At 41.5% G+C, this 14,674-nt stretch overlaps 1 protein-coding gene across 4 annotated transcripts in view; it reads right to left on the reverse strand.

Annotated features, from left to right (window-relative positions):
* Window positions 1-14,674, reverse strand: part of TTC39B (tetratricopeptide repeat domain 39B) — a 150,122-nt gene that overhangs the window by 37,316 nt on the left and 98,132 nt on the right. For all 4 annotated transcript variants that reach the window (XM_033237394.1, XM_033237396.1, XM_033237395.1 and 1 more), the window contains 2 exons: window positions 10,087-10,154; window positions 6,111-6,175 (listed from right to left, as the gene is read on the reverse strand). In XM_033237394.1, the coding sequence (XP_033093285.1) occupies window positions 6,111-6,175; window positions 10,087-10,154 (133 nt within the window). The remainder of the gene's footprint in view (window positions 1-6,110; window positions 6,176-10,086; window positions 10,155-14,674) is intronic.

Consider the following 14,674-nt stretch of genomic DNA (forward strand, 5'->3'; position numbering starts at 1 on the left):
ATCCCTTTTCCTAGCCAGGGGAACTGAGACACACAACACCTGGAAAATCGGGTAACCCCCACCCCAATACTGCGCTTTAAGCAAACGGGCACACCAGGAGAATATATCCCACACCTGGCCGGGAGGGTCCCATGGCCACGGAGCCTCCCTCATTGCTAACACAGCAGTCTGCGGCGATCTAACAGCAAGGCAGAGCGAGGCTGGGGGAGGGGCGCCCGCCATTGCTGAGGCTTAAGTAGGTAAACAAAGCCGCTGGGAAGCTCGAACTGGGTGGAGCTCACAGCAGCTGAAGGAAACCTGCCTGTCTCTGTAGACTCCACCTCTGGGGACAGGGCACAGCTAAAAAACAGGGGAAGCAGCAGAGGCCTGTGCAGATGCGAACGACTCTGTCTGACAGCTTTGAAGAGAGCAGTGGATCTCCCAACACGGAGGTTGAGATCTGAGAACGGACAGACTGCCTGCTCAAGTGGGTCCCTGACCCCTGAGTAGCCTAACTGGGAGACATCCCCCACTAGGGGCAGTCTGACACCCCACACCTCACAGGGTGGAGTACACCCCTGAGAGGAAGCTTCCAAAGGAAGAATCAGCAGGTACACTCGCTGTTCAGCAATATTCTATCTTCTGCAACCTCTGCTGCTGACACCCAGGCAAACAGGGTCTGGATGTCCTCAAGCAATCTCCAACAGACCTATAGCTGAGGGTCCTGACTGTCAGAAGGAAAACTATCAAACAGGAAGGACACCTATACCAAAACCCCATCAGTACGTCACCATCATCAAAGACCAGAGACAGATAAAACCACAAAGATGGGGAGAAAGCAGGGTAGAAAAGCTGGAAATTCAAAAAATAAGAGCGCATCTCCCCCTGCAAAGGAGCGCAGCCCATCGCCAGCAACGGATCAAAGCTGGTCAGAGAATGACTTTGACGAGATGAGAGAAGAAGGCTTCAGTCCATCAAACTTCTCAGAGCTAAAGGAGGAATTACGTACCCAGCGCAAAGAAACTAAAAATCTTGAAAAAGAGTGGAAGAATTGACAGCTAGACTAATTAATGCAGAGAAGTCATAAACGAAATGACAGAGATGAAAACCATGACACGAGAAATATGTGACAAATGCACAAGCTTCAGTAACCGACTCGATCAACTGGAAGAAAGAATATCAGCGATTGAGGATCAAATGAATGAAATGAAGCGAGAAGAGAAACCAAAGAAAAAAGAAGAAAAAGAAATGAACAAAGCCTGCAAGAAGTATGGGATTATGTAAAAACCATATCTATGTCTGATTGGGGTGCCTGAAAGTGAGGGGGAAATGGAACCAACTTGGAAAACACTCTTCAGGACATCATCCAGGAGAACTTCCCCAACCTAGTAGGGCAGGCCAACATTCAAATTCAGGAAATACAGAGAACGCCACAAAGATACTCCTCCAGAAGAGCAACTCCAAGACACATAATTGCCAGATTCACCAAAGTTGAAATGAAGGAAAAAATCTTAAGGGCAGCCAGAGAGAAAGGGGGGTTACCCACAAAGGGAAGCCCATCAGACTAACAGCAGATCTCTCGGCAGAAACTCTACAAGCCAGAAGAGAGTGGGGGCCAATATTCAACGTTCTTAAAGAAAAGAATTTTCAACCCAGAATTTCATATCCAGCCAAACTAAGTTTCATCAGTGAAGGAGAAATAAAATCCTTTACAGATAAGCAAATGCTTAGAGATTTTGTCACCACCAGGCCTGCCTTACAAGAGACCCTGAAGGAAGCCCTAAACATGGAAAGGAACAACCGGTACCAGCCATTGCAAAAACATGCCAAAATGTAAAGACCATCGAGGCTAGGAAGAAACTGCATCAACTAACGAGCAAAATAACCAGTTAATATCATAATGGCAGGATCAAGTTCACACATAACAATATTACCTTAAATGTTAATGGACTAAATGCTCCAATTAAAAGACACAGACTGGCAAACTGGATAAAGAGTCAAGACCCATCAGTCTGCTGTATTCAGGAGACCCATCTCACATGCAGAGACATACATAGGCTCAAAATAAAGGGATGGAGGAAGATCTACCAAGAAAATGGAGAACAAAAAAAAGCAGGGGTTGCAATCCTAGTCTCTGATAAAACAGACTTTAAACCATCAAAGATCAAAAGAGACAAAGAAGGCCATTACATAATGGTAAAGGGATCAATTCAACAGGAAGAGCTAACTCTCCTAAATATATATGCACCCAATACAGGAGCACCCAGATTCATAAAGCAAGTCCTTAGAGACTTACAAAGAGACTTAGACTCCCATACAATAATAATGGGAGACTTCAACACTCCACTGTCAATATTAGACAGATCAACGAGACAGAAAGTTAACAAGGATATCCAGGAATTGAACTCATCTCTGCACCAAGCGGACCTAATAGACATCTATAGAACTCTCCACCCCAAATCAACAGAATATACATTCTTCTCAGCACCACATAGCACTTATTCCAAAATTGACCACATAATTGGAAGTAAAGCACTCCTCAGCAAATGTACAGAACAGAAATTATAACAAACTGTCTCTCAGACCACAGTGCAATCAAACTAGAACTCACTAAGAACTAAGAAAAACCAAAACGCTCAACTACACGGAAACTGAACACCTGCTCCTGAATGACTACTGGGTACATAACGAAATGAAAGCAGAAATAAAGATGTTCTTTGAAATCAATGAGAACAAGATACAACATACCAGAATCTCTGGACACATTTAAAGCAGTGTGTAGAGGGAAATTTATAGCACTAAATGCCCACAAGAGAAAGCAGGAAAGATCTAAAATGGACACTCTAACATCACAATTAAAAGAACTAGAGAGCAAGAGCAAACACATTCAAAAGCTAGCAAAGGCAAGAAATAACTAAGATCAGAGCAGAACTGAAGGAGATAGAGACAGAAAAAACCCTCCAAAAAATCAATGAATCCAGGAGTTGGTTTTTTGAAAAGATCAACAAAATTGACAGACCGCTAGCAAGACTAATAAAGAAGAAAAGAGAGAGGACAATAGACGCAATAAAAACAATAAAGGGGATATCACCACCAACCCCACAGAAATACAAATTACCATCAGAGAATACTATAAACACCTCTACGCAAATCAACTAGAAAATCTAGAAGAAATGGATAATTTTCTGGACACTTACACTCTCCCAAGACTAAACCAGGAAGAAGTTGAATCCCTGAATAGACCAATAGCAGGCTCTGAAATTGAGGCAACAATCAATAGCCTACCCACCAAAAAAAGTCCAGGACCAGATGGATTCACAGCTGAATTCTACCAGAGGTACAAGGAGGAGCTGCTACCATTCCTTCTGAAACTATTCCAATCAATAGAAAAAGAGGGAATCCTCCCTAACTCATTTTATGAGGCCAACATCATCCTGATACCAAAGCCTGGCAGAGACACAACAAAAAAAGAGAATTTTACACCAATATCCCTGATGAACATCGATGCAAAAATCCTCAATAAAATACTGGCAAACCGGATTCAGCAGCACATCAAAAGCTTACCCACCATGATCAAGTGCGCTTCAACCCTGGGATGCAAGGCTGGTTCAACATTCGCAAATCAATAACATAATCCAGCATATAAACGAACCAAAGACAAGAACCACATGATTATCTCAATAGATGCAGAAAAGGCTTTTGACAAAATTCAACAGCCCTTCATGCTAAAAACGCTCAATAAATTCGGTATTGATGGAAGGTACCTCAAAATAATAAGAGCTATTTATGACAAACCCACAGCTAATATCATACTGAATGGGCAAAAACTGGAAAAATTCCCTTTGAAAACTGGCACAAGACAGCGATGCTCTCTCTCACCACTCCTATTCAACATAGTGTTGGAAGTTCTGGCTAGGGCAATCAGGCAAGAGAAAGAAATTACGGGTATCCAGTTAGGAAAAGAAGAAGTCAAATTGTCCCTGTTTGCAGATGACATGATTGTATATTTAGAAAACCCCATTGTCTCAGCCCAGAATCTCCTTAAGCTGATAAGCAACTTCAGCAAAGTCTCAGGATACAAATTAATGTGCAAAAATCACAAGCATTCTATACACCACTAACAGACAAACAGAGAGCCAAATCATGAATGAACTTCCATTCACAATTGCTTCAAAGAGAGTAAAATACCTAGGAATCCAACTTACAAGGGATGTCAAGGACCTCTTCAAGGAGAACTACAAACCACTGCTCAGTGAAATCAAAGAGGACACAAACAAATGGAAGAACATACCATGCTCATGGATAGGAAGAATCAATATCGTGAAAATGGCCATACTGCCCAAGGTTATTTATAGATTCAATGCCATCCCCATCAAGCTACCAATGACTTTCTCCACAGAATTGGAAAAAACGGCTTTAAAGTTCATATGGAACCAAAAAAGAGCCCGCATTGCCAAGACAATCCTAAGTCAAAAGGACAAAGCTGGAGGCGTCACGATACCTGACTTCAAACTATACTACAAGACTACAGTAACCAAAACAGCATGGTACTGGTACCAAAACAGAGATATAGACCAATGGAACAGAACAGAGTCCTCAGAAATAATACCACACATCTACAGACATCTGATCTTTGACAAACCTGAGAGAAACAAGAAATGGGGAAAGGATTCCCTATTTAATAAATGGTGCTGGGAAAATTGGCTAGCCATAAGTAGAAAGCTGAAACTGGATCCTTTCGTTACTCCTTATACGAAGATTAATTCAAGATGGATTAGAGACTTAAATGTTAGACCTAATACCATAAAAACCCTAGAAGAAAATCTAGGTAGTACCATTCAGGACATAGGCATGGGCAAGGACTTCATGTCTAAAACACCAAAAGCAACGGCAGCAAAAGCCAAAATGGACAAATGGGATCTCATTAAACTAAAGAGCTTCTGCACAGCAAAAGAAACTACCATCAGAGTGAACAGGCACCTACAGAATGGGAGAACATTTTTGCAATCTACTCATCTGACAAAGGGCTAATATCCAGAATCTACAAAGAACTCAAACAAATATACAAGAAAAAAACAAACAACCCCATCAAAAAGTGGGCAAAGGATATGAACAGACATTTCTCAAAAGAAGACATTCATACAGCCAACAGACACATGAAAAAATGCTCATCATCACTGGCCATCAGAGAAATGCAAATCAAAACCACAATGAGATATCATCTCACACCAGTTAGAATGGCAATCATTTAAAAATTAGGAAACAACAGGTGTTGGAGAGGATGTGGAGAAATAGGAACACTTTTACACTGTTGGTGGGATTGTAAACTAGTTCAAACATTATGGAAAACTGTATGGCAATTCCTCAAGGATCTACAACTAGATGTACCATATGACCCAGCCATCCCACTACTGGGTATATACCCAAAGGATTATAAATTATTCTACTACAAAGACACATGCACACGTATGTTCATTGCGGCACTATTCACAATAGCAAAGACTTGGAATCAACCCAAATGTCCATCTGTGACAGACTGGATTAAGAAAATGTGGTACATATACACCATGGAATACTATGCAGCCATAAAAAAAGATGAGTTTGCATCCTTTGTAGGGACATGGATGCAGCTGGAAACCATCATTCTTAGCAGACTATCACAAGAAGAGAAAACCAAACACCGCATGTTCTCACTCATAGGTGGGAACTGAACAATGAGATCACTTGGACTTGGGAAGGGGAACATCACACATCGGGGCCTATCATGGAGGGGGAGGGATTGCATTGGGAGTTATACCTGATATAAATGATGAATTGATGGGTGCTGACGAGTTGATGGGTGCAGCACACCAACATGGCACAAGTATACATATGTAACAAACCTGCACGTTATGCACATGTACCCTAGAACTTGAAGTATAATAAAAATAAATAAATTTTTTAAAAAATTGTATTTAAACTTAAATTCTGTTGTCCTATAACACTGAATACACACTCAGCAAAAAATCAAGTTCATTTTTACCAACACGAAATAAAAACTCCTAGTCAAACTTAATTTAGGAGAACTGTGAAGAACAAAGGAGTATACAGCACAGAATTATTTACAAATCACATCTTACTTTTTAACTTACTTATATATTTGGTAACTTGTTCTAATTTTGAGTCCACCTTTGATGAAGTTGATCATATTTTCATCCTGAAAATAATTCAGTTAAAAAATTAGATTATTTAGCAAACAAGTTTAAATTGTCCCCACAGTTGTGTGTTTGTGTGATTAGAAAAACAAAAACAAACAAAAAAAAGTATTTTGAGGACATAATTTTGAAATTAACACATACTCTTGCTTTACATTTAAAAGTTTTTGGGGTACTTTTTCTTCCACATTAGAGGACAACAAAAAGAAAATACTTGTAAAATCCTTCAATTACTTTATTATTACTAAGGTGGTAATCCTCACCAATTAGGGTCCATATGTGGTCCAAATTATTTTAATAAACATTGACATCTACCGAGCTGTTTTCTTGTGGGTTTAACAGAATCTAAACTGCATGACTTTACAATCTGCTCTAAGGCCAAATCTTCCAGTACATTACACCCAGTAAAGGGGACAATGGTCCTTCTTTCACAGAGTACTTTAGCAGTCAGAGTCTATTTAATGTTGCGAATTTTACTCACACACATTTCCAGGCCCAAAATAACTGGTCTGGTTTCTGAAGTGGCTGTCACTACTATGCAATTTTGTTTTAGGAAAACAAAACCACTTCAGTTCTGTTTATCTGGTCATCGACTATAAAATTGAGGCAGTTGGCCTAGATGAATGGCGTTTTCGGGGTCAGCATTCTAGGATTCTAAGACAATCTCTCAATAAATTACATCAAATAACCACTTGAAGGAAGTTACTCTAATAGATGGTACTAGTGGAGACAGTCCTATGTTTTGCATTTCCAGACAGCAAGTTTTTCTAGTCTGTTGATATCAGAAAGATGCTCTGGCCGGGCGCAGTGGCTCACACCTGTAATCCCTTTGGGAGGCTGAGGCGGGTGGATCACGAGGTCAAGAGATCGAGACCATCCTGGCCAACATGGTGAAACCCCATCTCTACTAGAAATACAAAAATTAGCCAGGCATGGTGGCGGGTGCCTGTAGTCCCAGCTACTCGGGAGGCTGAGGCAGGAGAATCACTTGAATCTGGGCGGCGGAGGCTGCAGTGAGCCGAGATCGCACCACTGCACTCCAGCCTGGTGACACAGCGAGACTCCATCTCAAAAAAAAGAAAAAAGAAAATGCTCTGATATATATTTCTTATGTACTTAAGCATCCTCCTATAGCAAAAGAAAAACTGACTTTCATTTACTAATTTCATTAATTGCTTAAATACTTATTGTTCTACTTATTATAAGAATCAATAGATATGAAATGCAATGTTTATCTTCTTAATTTAAGGAATCTTATGATTACATAAGATCCAATACCAACCAGAAAAAAATTTCTTAAATTAGCTTGAAATATGCCTCAAAAAGAAAAAAAAACCATATGTCATTTCAGGATTCATCAAACTTAAATTTAATGCCTATTTTATACCAGGCACCCAAATGCAAAAACAGATGAAAGCAATACTGTATGTTAAGGGAGGGCGTCATGCGTGGAGAGGGAGCCATGCATAGGGACAGAGTCATGCACGGGGATGGGATCATGCACAGGACGTCATGAGAACACAAAGTAGAAGCATGGAGAGGGCCAGAAATCCCTCCTGGAAGCGTTGGTGCTTTAAGCACAAAAATAATTAGAAACTGGCCAGGTATAGGAAGGCAAAGCAGATGTGAACTTTGTAAGCAAAGTAAAACTCAAGTGGAAAGACGGGGCGGCATTAAGGATCATGATGGGTTTGGCCATGTGTGCATATGTAATTCTACACTGCTGAAGAATCTATTGCAAAGAGAATGACCAAGGAGTTAAGAAAGCTACCTCCAGCCATGCTACTCAATATGCAACCCTGTCAGCGGCATCCAAGGACACCTGTAAGGTGTGTGTGTGTTGGCAGGGGCGGGGGCAGTAAGGGAACATAGAGAGGAGGTACCAGTTTTGTTTGAAAAAGTACCCCCCTCATTTGTGATATTCTGATACAGAATACTGCCATAGTCAATAAGAGCTACTGAATGCTGAAGCAGAGAAGTGACCAAGTCAGAGACTCGTTTTCAAGAGGGTACTCAACCCTCAACTGCAGAACAGGGAATGAGCTGAAGGTAAAAGAAATTAGAGAGGGAGAGCCACTAGGTTGCTGTACAGTTCAGCAAAGAGTGGATAAGCACCTCTTCTAGAACAATGACAGAAAGAGATGGAGTTGCACAATCTTTAAAAGGCTAAAGCAGCATGAATATAAAAATGATTGGGTGGGAGGCATGAGGAAGAGGGCACAAGTATGGATATCTCTTTAATTTCAAGTCCCCAAATATAACATAAGCCTTCAAATCCCAGATTTGATTGCCAAATCCCTGTTTGGAAAACAGAAAAAAACTTGGGCCTCCATGACTATCATTATGATGCTTACTGAGGCAATAAGACTGTTGTTATCAACCAGCCTTTGTAATGTCTGTGTTTTAGGAAACAGGGTCATGGGCTACAGTGACTCCGTTTTACTAAACGAGAATCCAACCTAAGAGGTAAACCTCCATGAAAAGAAAGAAGCAACTGTCAAATAACTTAAAAGATTGTGGCCAGGCGCGGTGGCTCACGTCTATAATCTCAGCACTTTAGGAGGCCGAAATGGGTGGAACACCTGAGGTCAGGAATTCGAGACCAGCCTGACCAATATGGTGAGACCCTGTCTCTACTGAAAATACAAAAATTAGCCAGGTGTGGTGGCGCACACCTGTAATCCCAGCTACTCGGGGGACTGAGATAGAAGAACTGCTTGAACCCGGAAGGCAGACATTGCAGTGAGCCAAGATCGAGCCACTGCACTCCAGCCGGGGTGACAGAATGAGGCTCTAACCACTCCGCACCCCTCCACAAAAAAAAAAAAAAGACTGTGATTGAGGAAGATTTTCCATTTTACAATTGAATTTCTTTCTGATTTCGTACAATCTCTACTCCACCTCACCCTCACTGTAGCCATCACTGCCACCCATGAAGCCATTATGTGAAGATTTATGTTTTAGAGAAGCATTGGAAGATACAGAAATAGGCAAGGTACTGACTGCACTAATTCCCAGAGGTGAAATTAAAATGCCTCATAAGAAAGGATTAATTGTTTAGTGACTTTTAAAAAACGGTTTTTCCAAAGGAAGAAATAAAAGAAAGGGGAATTAGAATACAGAAAGAAGGGGAAAAATAAAATTTGAAGTGTACATGAACTTTCCATGTATGCCTAACTGAACTGGACTGAGGCAAGTGGTGTAAAAGGGGGCACTTCCTCTGCCCAGGCCACTCCCATGTGCGGCCTCTACCAGTAGAAAGTACAAAGCGGAATATTCTCCCGATTTCCACACAGATGCATCTTAAAATTAGATGTGGCGGTTGCAAAGCAGTTTCTTTAAAGTTTCTTTTTTGTTTTTGAGACGGAGTCTCGCTCTGTCACCCAAGCTGGAATGCAGTGATGCGACCTCAGCTCACTGCAATCTCCACCTCCCAGGTTCAAGTGATTTTCCTGCCTCAGCCTCCTGGATAGCTGGGATTACAGGCATGTGCCACCACGCCGGGCTAATTTTTTTTTTTTTGTATTTTTAGTAGAGACAGGGTTTCACCATGTTGGCCAGGCTCGTTTCGAACCCCAGACCTCAGGTGATCCGCCCATTTCAGCCTCCCAAAGTGCTGGGATTACAGACATGAGCCACCGCGCCTGGCCTAAAGTTTCTTTAAAGACACAGTCTTTTAAAGGGCAATGATTCCCAGTGGAGTGCAATTTGAAATAGATTCTTAAGTGCAGTAGAGGAGGAACAAAGCTCTCTAGCATCTTTCTTCAGCCAAAGTTTATCAGAATAACAAATATTTGCCATTACAACTCTAAGTCAAAAGAATTGAAGCTCTGACATAGAATGCACCACATTTTTCTATGCAGCACTGGCTGTCTTCCCAGCCAATATGAATTCTAAGCCAAATATTCATTACCTGCACAAACGTGAGTGCAGCTTTCTGTAGGAGACACTCGGCATAACAGATTTCAGCATGCATTTCCTCTACGAAAAACAAACAAAATTATATTAAGTAAAATCCCACATCCAAAGTGATTGCTCTGTGATGCTCAGGAAAGACTGGCAGATAAATTAACCCAAGAGAGACCCCAAAACTTAGATGGCCCTTGTGATTCCACAAAAGCGGAATGATAACCCCAGTTCTCACTTTGTCAGGAAGATTTTCCTGGAATGTGTGAAGTGTTCAGGGAGGCCATCCCCATTCAAACATAACTGCAAAGAGTCAGTCACTTCCTATCAGAGACCCAAACTCAGCTCACAAGGGGAAATTAACATTTAAAAGTACTTTTTAAAAAAAGGAAACCACTTATTTGTTAACTTAATTAGTAACATAAAACTTTGGCTGTGCGCAGCGGTTCATGCCTGTAATCCCAGCACTTTGGGAGGCCAAGGTAGGTGGATCACCTGAGGTCAGGAGACAGAGACTAGCCTGACCAACAGGGAGAAACCCCGTCTCCACCAAAAATACAAAAATTAGCCAGGTGTGGTGGTGCATGCCTGTAATCCCAGCTATTTGGGAGGCTGAGGCAGAAGAATCGCTTGAACCTGCAAGGTGGAGGTTGTGGTGAGCTGAGATTGCGCCATTGCACTTCAGCCTGGGCAACAAGAGCAAAATTCCGTCTCAAAAAAAAAAACAAACAACTTTAACATAGTTTTAAAAGTTGAAAAAAACTAAATTAAATGTATGAATGCTAGCTTCTAAAATATAAAGGTATGGTAACCATGACACTAACCAGACACATTAACTACCTGAAAAGAAAGCAGCAATTCTCTAGAGCTCAGTGAAAAAGAAACGTCCTGCATGGCCATGTTAAGACTCCTCATATGTGAAGATCTGATATAAAAAGAGACAGCACTATCCCAGTTTTAGGCTAATTTGATCACGTAGATGTCTAGCACAAGAATAAGGTACTCTCAAAAAGGGGTTAGGTGGGGCTCTGTGCATCCCAGGGGCCTGTGGAGTACCCCAAAACACATACCCTAGCTTCCCAACAACCCATTACACTTGCAGAGAATGGAGAGACAAATCTTTACTTTTTTCCATATACAAGTCAGCAGATTCTTGCTCTATCCATGGGATGCAAATTGGCATGATATTTAAGTAAATGAGCCTGGGGTATTTAATAGCCTGGGCTGCTAAAAACGCTCTGCCATGTACTGGTTATAGGACCTCGTTCCCTCTCTACTGGTTTCCTCATTTATAAAGGCCACTAACACCACCTCTGGTTCACAGCTGAAGGATCAAATGAGGTACTGCACCCAGAGCTCATGATACAGAGTTAGCACTGGATCAATGCTAGCTACGTGCACTGAGATTACCGCCCTTGATCCATGTCACTGCTTTTTGATAAAACTCAGAAAGCAGAAAGCATTTTTATGTGGAATGTGACTGAAAATAGAGTATTCCTGTATTATTGGGATTACTGCTAATAGACTTAGATGACAACAAGTACTTTCTTGCACTTATAGACCCTACCCCCACCCTATACACACATACAACCCCCTGGTTCTCACAAATTGGTTCAAGTTCCTGCCATGCTCATATTCCAAATGTTTAATTTACAAAGAAGCCCCGCTGCAGCTAAGGTATGCAACAGCATACAGAGAGATGGGGCCAAAGTCACGACAGACCAAACTTGAGGAGCTACAGCCTGCATATCCACAGCCAGGGTCTCAGTCCTTCAGAACACCTCTCCTCAAAGTGTGCCTGGTGATTTTCTAGCTGTGTTCAGTGGGATACCAACTGGTAACTTATTTTGACACAGTCACCTGAATATCCTCTTCCTAGGTAATTCTGTGACAGAGTGAGATTCAGGAATTATTAGCTATGAAAGTCTGCTCAGGAATACAGATTGCTGGCTTGGGGTACATGCAGAGAGGATGAAGTCTGTGGTGGTGATGGTGGCGGTGGGTGGGGGGCAGAGGGGAGTGGGCCGGTAACAGGAGCAAGGAAAGCCCAGAGCACCTTCAGGAAAAGCCAGTCAAGGGAGGAGACAGCAATGAGGCTGGAAGAGTTAAGTCAAGGCTCAATTATAAATGGCCTTGAATGTTAGAGTCTATAGTTGATTGAGGAGGCAACAGTGAGACAGTCCTTTCTGAGATCTGGGCAGACAGGTGGGCAGATCAGGGTTAAGTGAAAGATGAACAAATTTAAGAGCAGCACAGGGATGTGACAAGGCAAACAGAAAAAGCAAGAAGAGTTTGAACTTTGCATTCCACAAATAAGTATCTGTCATATTAAATCCCTTTCACATCCTAGGCACTCACTGCATATAAATATCTGTAAAGGCCAGTTGAAACCCATTTGGGGCAATCCGCCAGCCACAAGAGAAAAAAACTACTATGTTCCACGTTAAACCCATGAAAAGTTTAATGAAATATACTCACTCCTGTAGACAACCAGACACTCAAGGATGTAAATGAAAATTACCAAGAGGAAAAACAAATCACACACTAAAGCTACAATGTTTTGACATGCTCCCTTGAACACAAAGTCTGTTTGGGTTGCAGTTGACAGCCAAACTCACTAAGAATAAAATACAGCTTAATTTATAAAAGTTTTACTCTTTCACTGTGTTTGACTTACACTGCATAGTTCTTTAGTTCTCAGAATTAGCCATTAGGTACTTATGAGTGGGTAACTACCAGAATATCTCTTAATTGTAAATTCCTTAGTCCACAGGAGTAAATATCTTCATGATGCACTGAAGTAATGTTAGCTAAGCATTGCCTTTAGATATGAAAGTCTAAATAAACCTGTATTTCATAATAGGCTATACTCACAAGTGTATTGGTTTATTTTATTTTAGTTTATATTACTTTACTTTATTTTTATTTATGTAGAAACAGGGACTTGCTCTGTCACCCAGAGGAGAGTACAGTGGCATGATCTGCGCTTACTGCAACCTCTGTGATATGGTTAGGCTTTGCGTCCTCACCCAAATCTCATCTTGAATTGTAATCCCCATAATCCCTACATATCAAGGGTGGGACCTGGTGGGAGATGTCTGGATCATGGGGCTGGTTTCTTCCATGCTGTTCTCATGACAGTGAGTGAGTTCTCACAAGATCGGGTGGTGGTGTAAGTGTTTGACAGGAGTTCCTCCTACATGCCCTTCTCCTTCCTGCTGCCTTGTGAAGAAGGTGCCTTGCTTCCTCTTCACCTTCTGCCATGATTTTAAATTTCCTGAGGTCTCCCCAGCCATGCAGAACTATGAGTCAATTAAACCTCTTTCCTTTATAAATTACCCGGTCCTGGGCAGTTCTTTATAATAGTATGAAAATGGACTAATACACTCCGCCTCCTGGGCTCAAAGGATCCTCCCACCTTAGTCTCCTGAGTAGCTGAGATTACAGGCACAAGCCACCATGCCTAGACTATTTTTTATAATTAGTAAAAAGTAATTTTCTACTTTATTGCAGATTTCCTAAAGTGCCATTGTTCAAAGACATTATAAAAACATAACAACACAATATCATCTATTTTCAAGATAACTAACACAGAAATAATTCAATATTTCCTTTATCCATATATGACACATTTCGTGCCCTTCTCTACTTGCCTAAAGGAAAAAGTGTGGGTTACGGTGGAAAGAGTTGTGGCTTAGGGAAAGGCAAATGATCAGTTAACCCTACTCTGCTAGGTGGGGAATCCTGGCCATTTGTTTATAACTCTGATCAGTTCCAAGTCTATAACGAGGAGGTTAGATAGGTTAATGTTAAGAAAAGCAACAAGGACAGTATATAGCACATACAGAACGCTTTTTAAAAATAGAGGATCATCGGCTGGGTGCGGTGGCTCATGCCTGTAATCCCAGGACTTTGGGAGGCCCGAGGCAGGCGGATCACGAGGTCAGGAGATTGAGACCATCCTGGCTAACATGGTGAAACCCTGTCTCTACTAAAAATACAAAAAATTAGCCGGGCATGGGGGCAGGCACGTGTAATCCCAGCTACTCGGGAGGCTGAGGCAGGAGAATGGCATGAACCCGGGAGGCTGAGCTTGCTTGCAGTGAGCTGAGATTGTGCCACTGCACTCCAGCCTGGGCGACAGAGCAAGATTCTGTCTCAAAAAAAAAAAAAAAGGAGCATCTTATTTTTCAAATTATTATTATTATTTTTGAGACAGATTATCACTCTGTCGTTCAGGCTGGAGTACAGTGGCGCAATCTCAGCTCACTGCAACCTCTGCCTCCTCGGTTCAAGCAACTCTCCTGCCTCACTCAGCCTCCTGAGTAGCTGGCCACTAGAGGGAAGCCATAGAGAGGGTAACAGAAAGGAGAATACAACAAAAGAGTTCAATTTCTTTTGGGCCTATGTGATTTCTTATTAACCCACTTTAGTGAACTTTAGATCTAATGGAACTAATTTACATAAGTAGCCCAAAGATGGAAGATATGTAGACACATTCTATCCGAAGCCAAGGGGATAAATAAATTCTTATAGTTAGAGGTCAGTTTCTGGAGAAAAAGATGTAGGTTTCAGCTGCCTAGTGTGACCAATGA

The sequence above is a fragment of the Trachypithecus francoisi genome, unplaced genomic scaffold, assembly GCF_009764315.1.
Source record: "Trachypithecus francoisi isolate TF-2019V2 unplaced genomic scaffold, Tfra_2.0 Lachesis_group16, whole genome shotgun sequence".
In the NCBI taxonomy this organism is placed as follows: domain Eukaryota; kingdom Metazoa; phylum Chordata; class Mammalia; order Primates; family Cercopithecidae; genus Trachypithecus; species Trachypithecus francoisi.